Source organism: Pelophylax lessonae (assembly GCF_965119305.1).
Source record: "Pelophylax lessonae genome assembly, chromosome: 3".
NCBI classification, from domain to species: Eukaryota; Metazoa; Chordata; class Amphibia; order Anura; family Ranidae; genus Pelophylax; species Pelophylax lessonae.
The window spans coordinates 439,342,976-439,363,282 of NC_138770.1; the positions used below are offsets into that span (position 1 = coordinate 439,342,976).

The 20,307-nt window shown below is 45.3% G+C and overlaps 1 protein-coding gene across 1 annotated transcript in view; it reads right to left on the reverse strand.

Moving 5' to 3' along the window:
* IFNGR1 (interferon gamma receptor 1) overlaps nucleotides 1-20,307 on the reverse strand; it is a 146,133-nt gene that overhangs the window by 83,978 nt on the left and 41,848 nt on the right. Inside the window, exon 2 of the mRNA XM_082252248.1 lies at nucleotides 5,165-5,279. Within this exon, the coding sequence (XP_082108374.1) occupies nucleotides 5,165-5,279 (115 nt within the window). The remainder of the gene's footprint in view (nucleotides 1-5,164; nucleotides 5,280-20,307) is intronic.

The window sequence follows — 20,307 nt, forward strand, 5'->3', positions numbered from 1 at the left end:
CTGGACAGGATCTCCGCTTGGAGACCCCGCGTGTGAAACTGGGCGAAAAGAATCGCCTCGAAGGCCGAGACCATCAATCCCAGACATCTCACACTCGTCCGCAGAGACGAGTGCGGAACGTCCCTGAGGGACCTGACTTCTTCCTGAAGAGTCCTGAGTTTGTCTTCCGGCAGGAAGACCTTCGCCAGGACCGAGTCCAGGATCATACCCAGGTAGGGAAGACGAACCGACGGACTCAGCGTCGACTTTGGAAAATTTATCGTCCAACCAAACTCCTGCAGAGTTTGCATCGTGACGGACAGGTCCTTTTCCAGACCCTGGCTGGTCGCAGACCAAACCAGAATGTCGTCCAGATACCCCAGGACAGATATGCCCTGGGCTCTCAACAAAGCCAGAACGGGTGCAAGCACCTTGGTGAAAACCCGTGGAGCCGAGGCGAGACCAAAAGGTAACGCCACGAATTGGTAATGATCCTTCGCAATGGCGAATCGAAGGTACCTCTGGTGACCCTCGAAAATCGGGATGTGAAGGTACGCATCAAATCGATGGAGGCCATGAATTCCCCAGGAACCAGGGCAGCCACCACCGACCGCAGGGATTCAATGCGGAACTTGCGAACCCGCACAAAGCGGTTCAGAGCCTTCAAGTCCAGAATTGGACGAACCTTGCCCTCCTTCCTGGGCACGGTGAACAGATTTGAATAAAACCCCCGAAATCTGTCCCGATGAGGCACCGGAACCACCACTCCCTGAGCCCTCAGATCCCGCACCGCTAGGTACAGATCCCGCAAACGCTCCGGAGACAGTTGAAGATTTGAGGGAAAGAATCTGCTCTCCGGCTGAGAGAAAAACTCGATCTTGTAGCCAGATCGAACGATTTCCTGAACCCACCGGTCCCGCACGCGGGCCAGCCAGGGTTGAAGAAAACCGAGCAAGCGTCCCCCCACCCCAGAACTGGGTGAGGGCGCCCCTTCAGGCCGCATTGTTATGGGCAGCGGGTCCAGACTGACCGGACTTCTGTTTACCAGACCACGGCTTCTTTTGGGAGCCTTGACCCTTGAACGGTTTGCCCTTGTAGTGCGACCGAAAGTCACGAAAGCACCCCTGAGGAGGCCGAAAATTAGTATGCTTCTTACCAGGAGCCCCCTTAGCCTTGGGGAAGTGGGGCAAGAGAGTGCTCTTACCGCCCGTGAACCCCTTTATCAAAGTATCCAAGGATTCCCCAAAAAGGCGAGATCCATCATAAGGCAGATTGGCTAAGGTCTTGCGCGAAGATTGGTCCACAGACCAACACTTTAACCAAACCAGGCGGCGAGACAACACCGCCACGCTTTGTACACGTGCAGCCAATGGCACTACATCCAAGTCTGCATCACACAGATACATGACACCCTGATGGATTTGATCCACCATATCCAATGTCGCCGGTGAGGCCGAATCAGCCACTAAGACGCGCCTAAGCACCTGCGTCCAACTTGCGACAGCCTGGGCTGCCATTAGAGAGAGGCAAACAGAGCTTTCAGCATCGAACCCGTAACAGAATAAGTATGGACGGGCAAGAGACTCCATTCTCCTATCCGTGGCATCTCGGAACACCGGAGTATCCTCTGCAGGAATCGCAGTGGATTTATTCAAAACCGCAATCGCGTGATCCACCGGGGGTGGCACACACCACCGTTCATCAGTGGTAGGCGTGAAAGGATAACGCAGCCTGAACCTACTTGGCACAGCAAAAGGTTTGCGTAAATTGCGCCATTGTTCCTTAACAGCGTGCTGAAAATCATCAGTGCAGGGAAAGACCTGCGATGTCTTGCGTCTTTTCTGCGTCCCATAAGCCGCCAGGGCAGCAGGAGGACACAGTTCATCCTGCAAATGCAGCGTTTGTTTTATAGAAGCAACCAATTCATCCATGATTGCAAGCTCTTTAGGCGAGCCAGGGGGAGAATTATCAACCCCTTCAACCTCAGCCTCCACCTCAGACCCCACGAGATCCAGGGAGGAACGGGACCCCGACAAGGAGACCCCAGCCATAGCAGCCCCATCACCATCACCCTCAGAATCAGAGGAAATAGAAACTCTGGGTCTTTTAGTGGATTGAGCAGCCACCAGCATCTGCACCTTAGCAGCAAGGTTAGCCACCACTTCAGCTAAATGGCTTCCCACCAAGGTGGCAGGAAATTTGCCTTCCTGAGAATCCATTGCCCCAAAAAAATATGCTGGAGAATAAAGGGTTAACTGCCCCTTTAACAAGCGCGGCGAGCGCAGCCCACCGCACACACACACAAGCACAATGAGACCCCCACAGGGATAAAACTGAACACAGGTAATGGATATAGGAAGAACAGAGGATAAAACCTGAAGAGACCACTGCTGCTGCTGCCGCCGCCGCCTCGATCGGTGCACCCAGGAAAGAGGAAGTGATGAAATCAGGGCGCTCTATTAAAGCCTATGGAAGGCTACAAGAAAATGGCCGCCCACAGTGAAAACATGCGGCCGGAGCGAGCGCAGCCAAAATGGCGCCGAAACCGCCGCTCCCCCACTACTGTGAGAACCGCAGTATAACACTACACATGTGAAAAAACATGGCGGATCGCCGCAGCGATCGCTGTATTGTGCCCAAACATGACAAAAAACATGCCCCACAGCACACAGCCTGTCACACATTTCACAGTCTGACACAGACAGTGCCGCACAGCCCCCCCCCCCCCCCCCCCTGCAGCCCACAGCGTGCAGCCAGAGCGAAAGGGAGCTAAACAGTGTGAACAGAGGCAGGTTACACAGTCCCAGACTGACACCCCCCCCAACAGACAGGTCCCCACATAGATACACTTACCTCCTAATGGCGTGGGGAACCCGCACAGGCGAACAAGCCGCTGCACAGTGGCAGGGAGAGTCGCATCCAGGACGCAAAAAATCGGGGTTAAGAAACCGCACAGCGTCCAGTGAGGTAGCCACCTCACCAATCATCCCTGCACCGAACAGGGATGGGTCGTTCACTGTGCCAGGAGCGTTACCTGGCTGAACGCTCGATGGCAGGCTGGGAAGCCACTGACTCACAACCTGCGACCAGGGGGATCAGCCCGAGACCCAGCCCGCACGAATCCTCTTCATCAGAAGAACTAACTAATGCTGACAAAAATAACAGCTAGGTAAAGAGAGAGAAAAAACTCAAACAAAAAATCAAAAAAGAAGATAAAGGCTGAGGCAAAATGCCCCAGCATAGAGAGATCCAGCTACTCCTGACAAGCTAGACATTGAAACTGAGATATGGATGCAGGAAGTAGGAGGGTATGGACTGAGGGGACCACCCCCTGTGGGTGGGATATGTTAAAAGCTTTAATGTTAACATATTCTGTTGCCTAGCTACTCCTTCGGAGCAAAGTCTAATACCCCATTGTGACGAATATGAAGACGGCGGCGACTGTCGGGAGGACGTAAGAGAAACAGAGGTCTACCCCCCCCCCCCCCCCCTGTGAATGAGTATGGGGTACTCATTCATCCAAAAATAAATTGTCGAAAATAAATAAATAAATACAGTACACAGGTTTTTGACAAAGTCCATTACTAAAAATTAAGAATGTCCCCCATCATAGCTCCAACAGGTATTTTTTCTCTAGTTCTTCTACCTCCGCTGAGGTCTTCTTCCTCTGGTTCTTCTCCCTCCACTGCTCATGTCTTCTTCCGCTGGTTCTTCTCTCAACGCTAGCTCCCGCAGATGTGCCAGCTCTGTCCTCTGCCAGTTATTATATAGCCATGGGGCCTGGTCATTCTGTCACTGAATGGCCACGCCCCATGACTATATAAGAATCGGGCAAAACCCGAGCTGGCAAAACTGTGGAAGTTAGCGTCGGGAGAAGACATCAGCAGAGGGAGAAGAACAGACAGAAGAACCAGAGGAATAAGACATCAGCAGATGAGGGAGAAGAACCAGCAGAAGAACCAGAGGAAGAAGACAGCAGCTGAGGAAGAAGAACCGGCAGAAGAACCAAAGGAAGACGACATCAGCAGAGGGAGCAGAACCAGAGAAAGAAGAAACGTTGGAGCTACGACAGGGATATTCTTTATTTTTAATAAAGGACTTTGTCAAAAACCGGTGTACTCTGTATATTTTTGACACTTTTTTGGGTGAAAGAGTAGGGGACAATGTACCCCATACTCATTCACCTAGCAGGGGGCTTGGATATGGGGGTCCCCTTGTTAAAGGTGGCTTCCAGATTCCAATAGGCCCCCTGCCCACAGACCCCCACAGGCCTAGGGTTGTCAGGAAGAGGTTCTTGTCCCCATCAAAGCACCCACTCGCTCAACCCCCCCCCCCCCCCCACCCCTCCCGCTTTCCTGGCCTGCCGGGCTCCATGCTCAGAAAAGGGTCTACTATGAATCTTGGGGGGGACCCCATGCCATTTAAAAAAAAAAAAAACCATATCAGACCGAAGTGTCTGGTATGATTTTAGGAAAGGGGGGGCACACTTTTTTTATTTTCTATTTTGGTGTGGGGTTTCCCCACTCAGGATTCATACCAGACTTAAAGGGCCTGGTATTGTTGGACATCAAATCATAGGGCAGTCAGTTCGGAAGTCATCCAACTTCCATGTCGGAGCAGTGTGAATCCAACCTAAAGCCCCGTATACACGATCAGATTATCGAACGATCTGTCGTCTGTTTTTTTGTGGCATGCTAGTCTGATGTGGAAAGTGAAGAGGTTATTTTCATACGAATTTTCCTGTAGGACAGAATTCTACTTCAGAAGTGATGTCATGTGTTGGATTGTTTCGTCTCTGATCATGCCTAGTCTTGCTCTAAGATTTTTTTTTCCGTCGAAAACTGTACTAATGAGACGAAAATCGGACGTTGTGTTGACGGACGATAAAATTTTTATAGCCTGCACATCAGGCTGTCAGCTGTCGAAAGCACCATACTAACAATTCGAAAATCGGCAGATCGGTCGCCGGAACGAAATTTCCCTTCAGATTGTCTTATCGTGTGTACGGGCCTTAACCGCTGAACAGTTGCAATCAACTGGATTGGCTTTTTCAACCCAAAGTTGGTCAGCCAGTAATGACTGCTGATTTTTAAAGGTGAAATTATTTTATTCAATAATAGGTCTTTGGACATCTTTATTGTGAAGTTAAAATACAAATAAATAACGGATAATTAACAATACTTACGTTGTTTCTAATATTTCCACACAAAAATAAGGCTTCATTTCCATTCTATTGTAGTCCCAGTGCAAAGTTGTGTTAAGATTATATGAACTAACCGTCAAGTTAAAAGGTTCTGGAACTGTAGAGAGAAAGAAAATAAAAAAAGAACACAACAAATTCCAATTAGTAATATCTGTGTTTAACCCCTTGCCTACTGGGCACTTCCCCCTTCCTGACCAGGCCAACTTTCAGCTCTCTCACACTTTAAATGTCAATTACACAGTCATGCAACACTGTACCCAAATTAAATTGGTGTCCTTTTAATTCACACAAATAGTGCTTTCTTTTGGTGGTACTTAATCACCACTGGGTTTTTAATTTTCTTGAGCTATAAAATTTAGTAAAAGAAAAAAGCATTTTCTTCATTTCGGTTATAAAATTTTGCATTTTGGTTATAAAATTTTGCAAACTAGTCATTTTTCTTCATATATTTTTGCGAAAACATTAATACTGCTACATTTCTTTGGTAACAAAATAACATAAACCAGTTTATATTATTTGGTCTCTGAGAAAGTAAAGAGTCTACAAGCTATGGTGCCGATCACTGAAAAATGATCACACCTAATCACACCTGATGTACTGACAGCCTATCTCATTTCATGAGACACTAACAAGCCAGGACAGCACAAATACCCCCCAAACTACCCCCTTTTTTGGAAAATAGACATTCCAAGGTACAGTGGGTACGGAAAGTATTCAGACCCCCTTAATTTTTTTCACTCTTTGTTATATTGCAGCCATTTGCTAAAATCATTTAAGTTCATTCTTCTTCCTCATGAATGTACACATAGCACCCCATACTGACAGAAAAACACAGAATTGTTGACATTGTTGCAGATTTATTAAAAAAGAAAAACTGAAATATCACATGGTCCTAAGTATTCAGACCCTTTGCTCAGTATTTAGTAGAAGCCCCCTTTTGATCTAATACAGCCAGGAGTCGTTTTGGGAAAGATGCAACAAGTCTATTACACCTGGATTTGGGGATCCTCTGCCATTCCTCCTTGCAGATCCTCTCCAGTTCTGTCAGGTTGGATGGTAAACGTTGGTTGACAGCCATTTTTAGGTCTCTCCAGAGATGCTCAATTGGGTTTAAGTCAGGGCTCTGGCTGGGCCATTCAAGAACAGTCACGGAGTTGCTGTGAAGCCACTCCTTCGTTATTTTAGCTGTGTGCTTAGGGTCATTGTCTTGTTTGAAGGTAAACCTTCGGCCCAGTCTGAGGTCCAGAGCACTCTGGAGAAGGTTTTTGTCCAGGATATCCCTGTACTTGGCCGCATTCATCTTTCCCTCGATTGCAACCAGTCGTCCTGTCCCTGCAGCTGAAAAACACCCCCACAGCATGATGCTGCCACCAACATGCTTCACTGTTGGGACTGTATTGGACAGGTGATGAGCAGTGCCTGGTTTTCTCCACACATACCGCTTAGAATTAAGGCCAAAAAGTTCTATTTTGGTCTCATCAGACCAGATAATCTTATTTCTCACCATCTTGGAGTCCTCCAGGTGTTTTTTAGCAAACTCCATGCGGGCTTTCATGTGTCTTACACTGAGGAGAGGCTTCCGTCGGGCCACTCTGCCATAAAGCCCCGACTGGTGGAGGGCTGCAGTGATGGTTGACTTTCTACAACTTTCTCCCATCTCCTGACTGCATCTCTGGAGCTCAGCCACAGTGATCTTTGGGTTCTTCTTTACCTCTCTCACCAAGGCTCTTCTCCCCCGATAGCTCAGTTTGGCCGGACGGCCAGCTCTAGGAAGGGTTCTGGTCGTCCCAAACGTCTTCCATTTGAGGATTATGGAGGCCACTGTGCTCTTAGGAACCTTAAGTGCAGCAGAAATCTTTTTGTAACCTTGGCCAGATCTGTGCCTTGCCACAATTCTGTCTCTGAGCTCTTCAAGCAGTTCCTTTTTGATCTCATGATTCTCATTTGCTCTGACATGCATTGTGATCTGGAAGGTCTTATATAGACAGGTGTGTGGCTTTCCTAATCAAGTCCAATCAGTATAATCAAACACAGCTGGACTCAAATGAAGGTGTAGAACCATCTCAAGGATGATCAGAAGAAATGGAAAGCACCTGAGTTAAATATATGGAGTGTCACAGCAAAGGGTCTGAATACTTAGGACCATGTGATATTTCAGTTTTTCTTTTTTAATAAATCTGCAACAATGTCAACAATTCTGTGTTTTTCTGTCAGTATGGGGTGCTATGTGTACATTCATGAGGAAGAAGAATGAACTTAAATGATTTTAGCAAATGGCTGCAATATAACAAAGAGTGAAAAATTTAAGGGGGTCTGAATACTTTCCGTACCCACTGTATTTAGTAAGAGGCATGGTGAGTTTTTTCACGTTGTAATTTTTTTCCACAATTCTTTGCAAAATAATTTTATGAAAAAAAAAATTTATCATATTAACAGGTTATTTCTCTCATATGGCATATGCATACTTGCAACTACACCCGAAACACATTTCTATGGCGATACCACATGTGTAAGACTTTTTCACTTTTCCACAGCCTAGCCACATACAGAGGCCCAACATGCAGGGAGCACCATCAGGTGTTCTAAGGACATAAACTGCACATCTAATTTCATGACTACCAATTACACTTTTGAAGGCCCTGGAACACCAGGACAAAATGGAAACGCCCACAAAATCTCCCCCTTTGGAAAAGCAAACACCCCAGCGTATAGTCTATGAGGCATATTGAGTCTTTTGAACATGTCATTTTTTTTGCACAAGTTTTTGGAAAATGTGGAAAGAAAAGGAAAAACTTTTTTTTTTTTACACACTTTACAGCACTGACGGGCACTAAGGATCCACTGATGGGATGTCACTGATGACCACTCACTGATGGGCACTGATGTGCACTATTGGGCACTAATCAGCACTAATAGGGCACTGCAGTGGTACTGATGAGCACTGTAGTATCACTAATGGGCACTGTAGAGCACTGATGGGCACCGTAGTGGCATTGAGGAGCACTGTGATGGCGCTCTGGGGCACACCAAATGCAGCCCCACTCATGCTGCTGCTAAGTGTCTCCCTCCGCTTCTCACATTCTGTATCAGTGTGAGGAGAGGAGGAAGTTGAACCAGACATAATGCTGGTTTGTTGACAAAGTGATTACTCCGTCAATAGACGGAGCGAACATGTAGTAAAGGACCGCTGTGATTGGCCCTTTACCCCGTTCCATGATGCGCTGGGTCCCGCAAACCCATTGATTATGGACACTTCTGGATGCGCGCCCCATTATTTATATGGTTTTGAAAGTGTATTCTAATACGAAGACTGCTTTCACACTGCTCTGTAGCAAAAACACATTTGCATTTTTGATGCATTTACAGTGCGTTTCCGGGGTGCCTCGCAATCATGAAACATGGACATGTGACCAAAAAACGCACACCAAAAACGCAACCGTGTTGCATTTTTGATGCGTATTTACCGGTTTTGAAAACTGCACCAAAGATGCAGCATGCAGGACTTTTCAAGATGCACAGCACCCAAAAAAGGGGCCTTATGCTGTGATGATAGCACATACTGTATCTCATCAAGGAAGGCTGCACAGATGGGGTAGAAGGATCACAATTTTACCGCTTTAGCAGAAAGACGAATTTCAATCTGTGTGTGACCCACCCTGTTCAACAGAAGTCAATCATTAGATTGACGGCTTTTGAATGGACATGCTGGAAAGCTTTTGTTGATTTGAGGATGTAGCTGCTGATTAGTGTATTGACAGCAGCTGTCAGAATACAATGTCTTGTACTGACACAGTCTACCTCATCAGACACCAATTGCCTACACCATGTCCTTCCTTGTGAAGTCACAAGCAGGAGCACAGCTTTAACAAATATCACCCTAGTTTCCTGCAGCAGCATGAAAGTTGTCGGGCCATCTGGACATCTAGGTGACCTTAGATTCTTGCCTATACTGCCTTGTGAATAATCTGGCTTTGTTCATATATCTGAAGCCACACAAGCTTAACACAGAACGAGACATGATACCTCCGCACTGTAGGCTTTTGCAGGCTGCTGATGCATTTTACAAGCTTAGGCAATATTTACAAGGATTAAATGTCCTTATGTTTTTTTAAGTCTTTCTTTAGGGTCCATATATGGATTTAATTCTAAGTGTTGTCAAAGGATTACCTTAACAGACATTTAGTGTTTTTCTGTAAGAGAACAAGATACCAAACATCCAACAATAGTGTGCCCTCTTGTATCTATACAGAATTCATGTAACTATTGAAATACAGCAGCTTCAAATTGTTGGTCAAACTAGAAGTAATGTTATACATAGCCTTATGCTAAATAATTATATGAGTGATTGCAGATGTCTGTCCTCATCTTCTGAATTATGCACAGCACACTTCATTTGTGTACAACCACTATATCTAGATCTCACACATACATAAAATCAACTCGCCACCAAAAATCAACTAGCCAGCAAAAATCAATGCCTCACATGCAAAAATGTAAGTGCTAAAATTAAGGCAAAAATAGTACTTATGCCATGCAGATCTAACATTGCTTACTACATTCATTACTAAGATAAGCGTTAAGCCTCATTCACACGGGCATACTTAAAGTGGTTGTAAACCCACAAGTAGTGTTTGTACCTATAGGTAAGCCTATGATGAGGCTTACCTATAGGTACTGTAAATATCTCTTAAACTTGCACCGTTTAGGAGATATTTACATTGCATGCAGCCGATGTCATCGTCGCATGCGCTCTGAAGGAACAGCCGCCCGTGCCGTTCCTTCAGAGCCCTGTGCCGTGAACGCCGACTCCCGCACGCATGTGTGGGAGTGACATTGTATATGGCCGGATGACGCGAACCTGGACGTAAGACGGCTGAACACATCAGCAGTGTTACCAGTGAGCGGGCGGCACTGCAGGGGCTTCGTTCTAAGGTAAGTATTTCATAATGAGCTAGTATGCAATGTATACTAGCTCATTATGCCTTTGTCTTTCAGTTTTTTTTTTTTCCTGAGGTTTACAACCTTTTTAGGCATACACTCGTGCGAGGGCTGTGTTTGCCAGCAGAGAGATACACAGGAATCCCGTGCATCTGCATACAGGCAGTCCCATTAATTTTATTAGAATGCAGCGGTTACACAGACACAGCCGCTGCTCATGTTTTGACAGCAGTGTGGGTGCATGTCCCCGAATACAGATAGTGTGCATTCAGGGTCACGTACCCACACAGATGTCAATATGGAAGCAGCGGCTGTGTCTGTGGAGTCACTGGGTCCCAATTGACATGCATGAATGGGACACCTGTGCATCCCCGTGCAGGCAAACAAGGCCCTCGCACAGGTGTACTCTTAGGTATACCTCTGTGAAACGGCATGCGATTCGGACAGAAATCACACCACATTTCATTTCAAATCACATGAGATTCTTTGCAGTGAGATTTGAGCCTCATTGTAGCCCGCGACCCGTTACCAAATTACTGAGGTGGCCCTCGTTCTTCAAAAGGTTGAGCACCCCTGGCGTATGGGGTATACAAAAAATAGAAAATATTTTATTTTTTTACACACGCCCATATGCTATACGCGTGTATATGCAAGCAGTGCCGTATTGGTGACTGTAGGCTAGCTTTCCGTTTTCTTACCCTTATCCTCCCTCTTCTCTCATCATTGATAACATATTTCCTGGGAACGGGTACCTATTTCTGACAGCAATCTCCCGGGCACATCACATGTCCCAGGGGACTGCGGGACCATTGAGAAAGCGCAGCATGTCTTGCACTTGCAGAGTGGGAATCTAGCTGTGAAACGCCAGAAGTCACAGCCAGCTTCCTACAAGCAAGATGGCAGTGCCAAGGACCCAAAAAACAGCAAAAAACAGCCTGGATGACGACAGCGCTGGTGTCTTGGGCTGGTAAGGGTCTGTTTATTCAAAGTCAGCAGCTACAGTATTTGTAGCTGCTGATTTTTATTGACTTTATAACTGGAGCTTCTCTTTAACTATCTCTTAACTTTTAGGGTCCATGCACACTAGGAGCAGAAAAAAATGCCAGAATCCCTGACAGAAAAAAAGAAAAACAGTGGCTTGTATAGCACAAGAGTATTAATGCGCGTTTATGGGCATTTCCTTTTATAAGTCTTTTTATCCAATACATTCCTCTGCGCTCATTGTTCAGTGTACATTTAAAATGCCAAATGCTCCTAAATGCTTCAATTAAATGTCTAACTATTTTTTTTTTTTGCCCTAAAGCTACTCTCTAAATTGCAATTGTGATGATTTTTTTTTAAATTTGTTTTCAGCCTGAAAACACTACTCTACAAATTTGCCTCTAAACACCCTATGAATGGACACATAGGCTAATATAATTATATACTTATATATACAAATTAAAATTATATTGGAGTTGTCTTTACAGGCTTAAGAAAAAATGCCAAAAGCCTGTATAGGCAGCATTTTCATGCCTAGTGTGCATGGACCCTAATGGACCTTTGGAATACTGCCACTAGGTTGCAGTTCTGAGTATGAGCCTCAGAATGACCATCTAAGGGCTCTTTCACACGGGCGGTCCGCTTGTCCGCAAATCATCCCATCCGTTTGCGGATGATTTGCGGACATAATGTGAGTCTATGGCATTGCGGATGTCAGCGGAATACCATCCGCTGACATACGATTTTCTTCCTGTCAGTTCTGTTCCGTTTTTTGGAACGGAACAGAACCCTATTTTTGTTCCGTTCAAAAAACGGAAAGGAAGGAAAATCGGATGTCAGCGGTGTCATCCGCTGACATCCGCAATCCCCATAGACTTAACGGATGGGATGATATGCGGACACACGGAGCGGATGACAGAAATGTCATCCGCTCCGTGGAAAAAAAAAAAAAAAAAAAGGACCGCAGCGGAGCTCTCACACGGACCGCCCGTGTGAAAGAGCCCTAACTTGAAATTAGAAATGCCATTTCCTTATTTATGCCATCAGAATTGACATCCTCTAGGGCAGTGGTCTCCATACTGTGGCCTAGGGGCAGCATGCAGCCCCTTGCTTTCCTTTATCTGTCCCCCTGGGATGTGTGTTCGCATTGACACAAACAATCGGGCTCTATTACTACCCCTATGAAAGAGTGTATCAACGTGCCTTAAAAAAATTATATTTCATATTACCTTTGTTAGGGCTCATTCTACGATAGAATGTGGCCCCCTGCAAGTACAGATTTAACGATCCAGACTGACACTCATTCATACGGCCCGGGACATCAGACAGCTGTATTTTGCATTTAGACGACATGTTAAACACTTCTCTATTCATTCATTTGAACACTTGGCAGTTGGATATTTAGCATTTAGATTACGGGTAGTGTCAGTCTCTATGCAAGACAGACCGATACTACAACAAAACACCTCATATTGACACAAATGCATAGGGAAACAAAAGCCTTTCATGTACAGTTTCTGTAAGATATGTCATATTGTTAAATCATGACTTGTAACCAGTTTCAAGCAGTTTCTGCTGCCGAAATATCCTTTAAATGGGAGCACGAAACTTGAAATAAACAGTTGTGACTGCACTAAGTTTGAGTGCTATGTGTTGTCATAACTCCCGGCCGGACGGAGGGTGAATTCATTATCTATTGGGAGGTTAGCAACTGAAGGGCTGTAATATCATCGTGATTGCCTCCTGACGAGAATTGAGCTAACACCCTAATGCCCCGTACACACGTGCAGATTGTCTGCAGACTTACCTTTTCTATGTAGTGCAAGGGCCTGCTGGATTGCATACAAATTGAAAGTGTTTAGGTTTGACCTCATATTATATGGTTTTGGTAAGTCTGCAGACAAAGGTCTGCAGATAATCTGCACGTGTGTATGGGGCATAATACCAAAGATGGGGCATGATTTACTACTACTAACCATGACAATTTCTTCTCTGACTGGCCATAGTCTGGCCCCCACTGATGAAGTCCCCTTATTGGACGATACGCGTACGGGAAGTGGAGCCGCTCGTCACCCACCGCCATCCTTTGGATCAGCTGCATCTTGAAGCTGTGCTGTATGCATCGGCACCGTGTCTCTCCGGTCTAGAGGCACGGTGACATGAAGAGAACACTATGCTCTAATATACTTTTATTTCAAGCTGTAAGTAAGTGCAATACCTTCTTTTAGGTTTAAAAATAAAGTGTGTCACAGAGAGCACTTAGAGTATCTCTCTCTTTTATATTTGGTTTGCACATTGATGACTCCGGATTTGAGCAGCTGATAGAATCCCTTGCCTGAGCAGTGGTTACTGAGGAGTGTTCCTGGTGATTAACCCCTTGGGGAAAGCGCTATTCATTTTCAAGTGACCGCGGTGTATTCACTGGTGGAGGGGAATGAGTTGTTTCCTTATTTCCTGCACAACCCGAATTGGATTGGCATCTTGCTGTCTATGGACTATCTTGCGCTGCACTTTATTGTTTATGGAATATTTTATGTGATAACAGTTATTTATCTTTTGTGTTCAGCTGCAATATTTTACTTTCAAATGTTTTTATTAAGTTTTAACAAAACAAAATCCATCAACAGAAGATAACATTTAGCCAAATAAGACGGTAGGTAACATACAGAAAGCTTCACCATACACATTATGACCTGTGGAGTGAGAAATGTCATCCATAAACAACAATGCAGGTAAAAAAGCTCCTATGGTGCCAGAGCAGCGTGAGTAATAATAGAACATCACACAGTCGGGGGGAGCCCCCTGACCCCCAGGCACAATCTGTCGCCCGGAGAGCCAGGAAAAGGACCCCACCCGAATAAGTGATCAGCAGCAGACTGAAGGAGTTCAGAATACAAAATATTGAAGCCTGTTCGGATGAGAATCAGGACCGCCTAGGTAATTTGCCAAGGTCATCGGTGAGGAGTATAAATCGGGAGCGCAGTAACGTCTGAGCTCCGATGAGAAGCATAAGTAGAATTTCTAGAAAAAAAAGGTCCTTGTAGCATTAAAACCGTAGGAGAGCAGGATCAGCTAGCATCCTGGCATGTATACTTTAACCACAGTAGAAACCTACCAACAGGGGTGAAGAAATGACAGAGAGAGCAGCGGGTAAGAGAAGAAAAAACGGGAAAACAGACGAGAAGAAAGAAAAGAGGAGGGAGAGGAGTAGGGTGGGATACATATACGCCCCGAAGGTCCCAAAATCCACCAAAAGTTTGAGATAAATCTCTCAATAGATAAGTGAGGTGTGAGTATAGGCAGCCCAGGGTTCCCAAATAGTCTCAAATTTTTGGTACATATTCAGGAGACTACTAGACAGTTTTTCTTGGGTCATGATCCAGGAGACTTTTCGTTTAAATAAGGTGAAAGAGACCGTAGGGCTTTTCCATGCTTTAGCTATAGTCAATTTTGCCCCCAGAAACATGAAATGGATCAATCTTTTTTGAGCCTTAGTGGCGTGATTCGTAGCAAAATTTAAGAGAGCTATCTGTGGGGTTTGAGGAATGGATATACCATTAACCTTGCGGATCAGATGAAAGACCCTGTTCCAGAATCCCTGTATTTTCGGGCATTCCCACCAGGTGTGTAGGAAGGTGCCCTTATGAGCGCAACCCCTGAAGCATAGTGGCGAGGACGAGGGAAAACAGCGGTGTAGCCTTTCTGGAACAAGGTTCCATCTGGTTAAGACTTTTAGACTTGCTTCTATTAAGGTAACATTTAAAATCCCCTTGTATGCCTGTTGCAGAGCTGAGTACCACGTTTGTTTCCCAAACCCGAGATAAGTCCTTCTCCCAGGCCAGAGCATAGCCACTCCCGGAAAGTGACCCATAAATAGCAGAGATCCCCCACCTCTGCTCCATGGCTGAGCAACACCACACCTTGTAGGCCATAGCCGTGGGAGGCAATGGCTTAGATTTCCATATGGAATGTAAGAAGTGTGTAATTTGGTGAAACCTAAAGAGTTCAGAGTTAGGCATCTTGAGTTTGCTTTTACAGTAGGAAAGAGAGGGGTCCCGAGGGGGTGAAAAAGTGACCTATCCTATAAAGGCTTTTGTCAAGCCACCATTTGAATTCAACGATATTCAGACCCAGAGGGAAGCTGCGGTTTTGGAAGAGGAGTGAGAGTGGACGTAAGGAAGAAGTGAGTTCAGATTTACCCTTAAGCCTATCCCAGAGCAGCTGCAATATTTTATTTAATTTTACATCATCTGTCTGCGCTGATTGATTTTTGTATTAGGATTCTGGCCCCCTGTAAAGCCTAAAGGACAGGGAAGTGAACCTTTGTTTCAAAATGTTTGGAGACCCCTGCTCTAGAGGGTGCAGCTCTGCTGTTTTGTGACGTTAGTCATTTCTTTAACAAAAGCTTGATCAGAAGAGCTGCTGCAATTTGTTTGCATTTTGAAAAATGTACTAGAATGCAATGTAATGCCTATTTTATCCAGAGAGAGATAGATATAGGGGGTGTGGCAGTATGGGATTTGTCACTTGAGTACCAGGTAATATTTAAAGTGATTGTAAAGTCTTTTTTTATCCTAAAATAACAAACAGGTTATACTTACCTTCCCTGTGCAGTTGGTTTTGCACAGAGCAACCTGGATCCTCCTCTTATCGGGTCCCTCGTTGCTGCTCCTGGCCCCTCTCTCCCATCGAGTGCCCCCACAGCGAGCAGCTTGAAATGGGGGCACCTGAGCTAAGCTGCAGCTCCGTGTATCCATTTAGACGCGGAGCTGCCATTCAGCCCCACCCCCTCTCTCTCCTGATTGGCTAAATGACTTTGACAGCCACAGGAACCAATGGCCTTGCAGCTGTGTCTCAGCCAATCAGGAGGGAGAGTCCCCAATGGCCGAGGGACTTGTGGACATCGCTGGATAGAGATGGGCTCAGGTAATTTTTTTTTGGGGGGGGGGGGGGCTAAGGTGCAGCTGCTACACACAAGGCTTTTTATCTTAATGCATAGAACGCATTAGGATAAAAAACCTGACTTTACAACTCCTTTAATACTAGTACATTTGCACTTTAAAAGCTTATGTTAAATGTATTTAATTTTTACAGCTGGAGCCTGAGCACACTTTTTTCCTTTGAAACACCTTCTCCATCCCACAGGATGTTTGGCTCTTGGCTAAGAGTATAGTAATTCTTTTAGAGAGAACTTCCCTGAGCAGAAGGAGAATGTAAGGGTGTAGTATTTTTCCAAATACTATTTTTGTTTTGTGATATTTAGAGAGATTTTTTATTTTTTTTTTCTTTGATTAAAAAAAGGGTGCAGCCAATGTGCAGCAGTATGAACTTTAATGTGGAACTTTAGTTCTTTAGTGAAGTTGTGCTAGATCCTTTAGTTAGGAAGTCCTTTAGTTAAGTCCTGCTAGATCACTTCAGGCTGTCCCTGCGTGAAGAATGTATGTTCCTTGCTAAAGCACACCATTTTTTTTTTATATCAAATTGCTATGGGTAAAGTTTTACTTCAATGGTCCTATACCAGCCATATAAATGGCTGGTAAAGTAAGCACACAAACATTTTTCATGAGGATGCCACTTCGCTCCACAATCAGGCCAGAGCCAGCTAAGACTGAAAACAAGAGGATCGCCATTGTCAGGAAGTGCCTCCCGCAGGTCACACTCCGATGTGTAGAGCCCCAGGGATACCCTGTGATGTTACCTAAGAAGTACAAACAGGCAGGCATGGCCATCTGTTTTGGGGGACCACCCCTAAGGAGGATGTCTCATCTAATAAGCCAAACAACGCCAGCCCAGGGGAAAGGGGCAGATTACACTGAAGGACAAGTTAATTGGGCGGCTGAACAGAATACAAAGCCTGGGAGGACATAATATAATAAACACAAGAGTTCCCAAAACAGTATATTTAATGACAAAATTGTATTTTTAACTTACCGTAAAATCCATTTCACTTGACTACGCCTATGGGGCATGCCCCCACTTCCTGCTATAATGCAGTGTCAGAAGAACTGTTGGCGCAATTATTAGAAAATGGAAGAAGTTCTAGACGACGGTCAGTCTCCCTCAGTCTGGGGCTCCATGCAAGATCTCACCTCATGGGGCATCAATGATCATGAGGAAGGTGAGGGATCATCCCAGAACTACATGGCAGGACCTGGTCAATGACCTGAAGAGAGCTGGGACCACAGTCTCAAAGAAAACCATTAGTAACACACTACGCCGTCATGGGTTAAAATCCTGCAGCGCACGCAAGGTCCCCCTGCTCAAGCCAGCGCATGTCCAGGCCCACCTGATGTTTTCCAATGACCATCTGGATGATCCAGAGGAGGAATGGGAGAAGGTAATGTGGTCTGATGAGACAAAAATAGAGATTTTTGGTCCAAACGCCACTCGCTGTGTTTGGAGGAAGAAGGATGAGTACAACCCCAAGAGCACCATCCCAACCATGAAGCATGGAGGTGGAAACATTCTTTGGGGATGCTTTTCTGCAAAGGGGACAGGACGACTGCACCGTACCGTATTGAAGGGAGGATGGGGCCATGTATCGCGAGATCTTGGCCAACAACATCCTTCCCTCAGTAACAGCATTGAAGATGGGTCATGGGTGAGTCTTCCAGCATGACAACAACCCGAAACACACAGCCAGGGCAACTAAGGAGTGGCTCTGTAAGAAGCATCTCAAGGTTCTGGAGTGGCCCAGCCAATCTCCAGACCTGAACCCAATAGAAAATCTTTGGAGGGAGCTGAAAGCCCATATTGCCCAGCGACAGCCCCGAAACATGAAGTATCTGGAGAAACTCTGTATGGAGGAGTGGGCCAAAATCCCTGCTGCAGTGTATACAAACCTGGTCAATAACTACAGGAAACGTATGATCTCTGGAATCGCAAACAAAGCTTTCTGTCCCAAATATGAAGTTCTGCTTTTCTGATGTACCAAATACTTAGGTCATGCAATAAAATGCAAATGATTTACTTAAAAATCATACAATGTGATTTTCTGGATTTTTGTTTTAGATTCCGTCTCTCAGAGTTGAAGAGTACCTATAATAAAAAAATTACAGACCTCTACATGCTTTGAAAGTAGGAAAACTTGCCAAAATCGGCAGTGTATCAAATACTTGTTCGAGCTACTGTATGCGACTTTGAAAATTAGCAACCTTGAAAAGGCAACTGAACTACTTTGATGCAACTTTGATCCAGAGAATGTAAAGTTGGATCAAAGTCGCACTCTAAATCGCAATAGTGGAAATGTAGACTAAAGCTCAGTTTCCACTAGTGGACACAAAATCGCATGAAAAGTCACAGCCCATTGATTTCAATAACACCCATTCCCATCTATGCAACTTTGAAAAAAGGTGCCTGCACTATGATGCAACCTTTGCGGCGACTTTGATCCAGAGTATAAAGTTGGATCAAATTTGCATCAAAGTCGCACTTTAACCACTTTACCACCGGAGGATTTTGCGGTCTTACGTCCAGGGCACTTTTTGCGATTCGGCGCTGTGCGACTTTAACTGACAATTGTGCGGTCGTGCGACGCCGTACCCAAACGAAATTTAGGTCCTTTTTTTCCCCACAAACAGAGCTTTCTTTTGGTGGTATTTGATCACCTGTGCGATTTTTACTTTTTGCGCTATAAGAGCCAGTTCACACTACCACTACCAGAAAGTAGCCCCGTGACTTGAAGAGACTTGTTTAGAGACTTGTTTAGAGACTTGGAAGAGACTTGGAAGAGACTTGGAAGAGACTTGGAAGAGACTTGGAAGAGACTTGGAAGAGACTTGGAAGAGACTTGGAAGAGACTTGTGCACTACTTTGAAGAGACAGGCGACTTTGTCTGTGGGGAATGCCTGGCTAATCTCTTTCTTCTTCCTGGAAAGTCGGATAACAAGTCGTGTCAAATAAGATAAGGAGGCGACTCCCATTGAAGTATATGGGACAGTCGGATCACAGGTCGCCTCAAAGTAGTACAGGACCCTTTTCTGAAGTCGGAGCAACTTCAGTAGTGCCAATTAAGACGGCACTGATTGATTAACATTGCTTTTGTTATGTCAAGCTACCTGGGGCAACACAAGTTGCCTCACAAGTCACGCTAGTGTGAATGGGCTCTTAACAAAAAAAGAGCATTTATTTTGAATAAATAACAATATTTTTAAACATTTTTTTATATGAAATTCCCCCCCAAAAAAATGTAAAAATCAAATTTTTTTTAAATTTTAGGCCAATTTGTTTTCTGCTACATATGTTTGGTTAAAAAAAAAATCACAATAAGCGTATTTTGATTGGTTTGCGCAAAAGTTATTGCGTTTACTAAGGGAAAGATTTCTGTCATTTTTGTTTTTTTTGTTTTTTTAACGCGTAATTGCGGCGATCTGCGATTTTTTTCGCGGGACTGCGACATTGCGGCGGACAGATCGGACCCTTGACTGACATTTTTGACACTTTTGGGGGTACCAGTGACATTACTACAGTAATCAGTGCTATACATATGCACTGTTACTGTAAAAATGACACCGGCAGGGAAGGGGTTAATTTTATTGGAGAGGGAGGGGTTAATGTATGCCTGGTGCTTACTAACGTGTGGGGGGGGGAGGTGACTGAGTGACACAAGGACAGATCGCATGTTCAGCTATGCTGAACACTGCAATCTGTCATTCCTTGTCACTGAGGAGATCCGCCCACTCTGTTTACACAAGCGGGCGGATCTCCAAACTAGATTCCCCGACGATCGGGGAAGAGCAGCGGCGATCACCGCCGCTCCTCCCCTGGCCCGACTCCCGCTGTGACTGAAAACAGCGGGAGCGTGCCTCCGGCGGCGGGCGTGCGCCGCCTACAGGGGGAGGAGTCCAGCGACGTAGGTCTACGTCGCTGGACGATAACGAACCACTTTGCCGCAGTACAGTCAATGTGACTGGTCGGCAAGTGGTTAAGTCGCAAAAGTGGAAACATAGACTAACGCCCCTTTCACACTTGTGCAACCTTTCCTGTGATTTAGGACTGCAAAGTTGCATGACAAGTCACACTCCATGATTTCCAATGAGTACCGTTCATATCTGTGCGACTTTAAGTTGCAACGAATTCAAAGTAGTCCCTGCACTACTTTGGTGCGTTTTGGAGGTCCAAAGACTTTGCTTCAAGTCCAGTCAAGGCCCCTTTCACCCGAGCGATCCGATCAGATTCGCCTGTCAGTTTTTTAGGCTGATCTGATC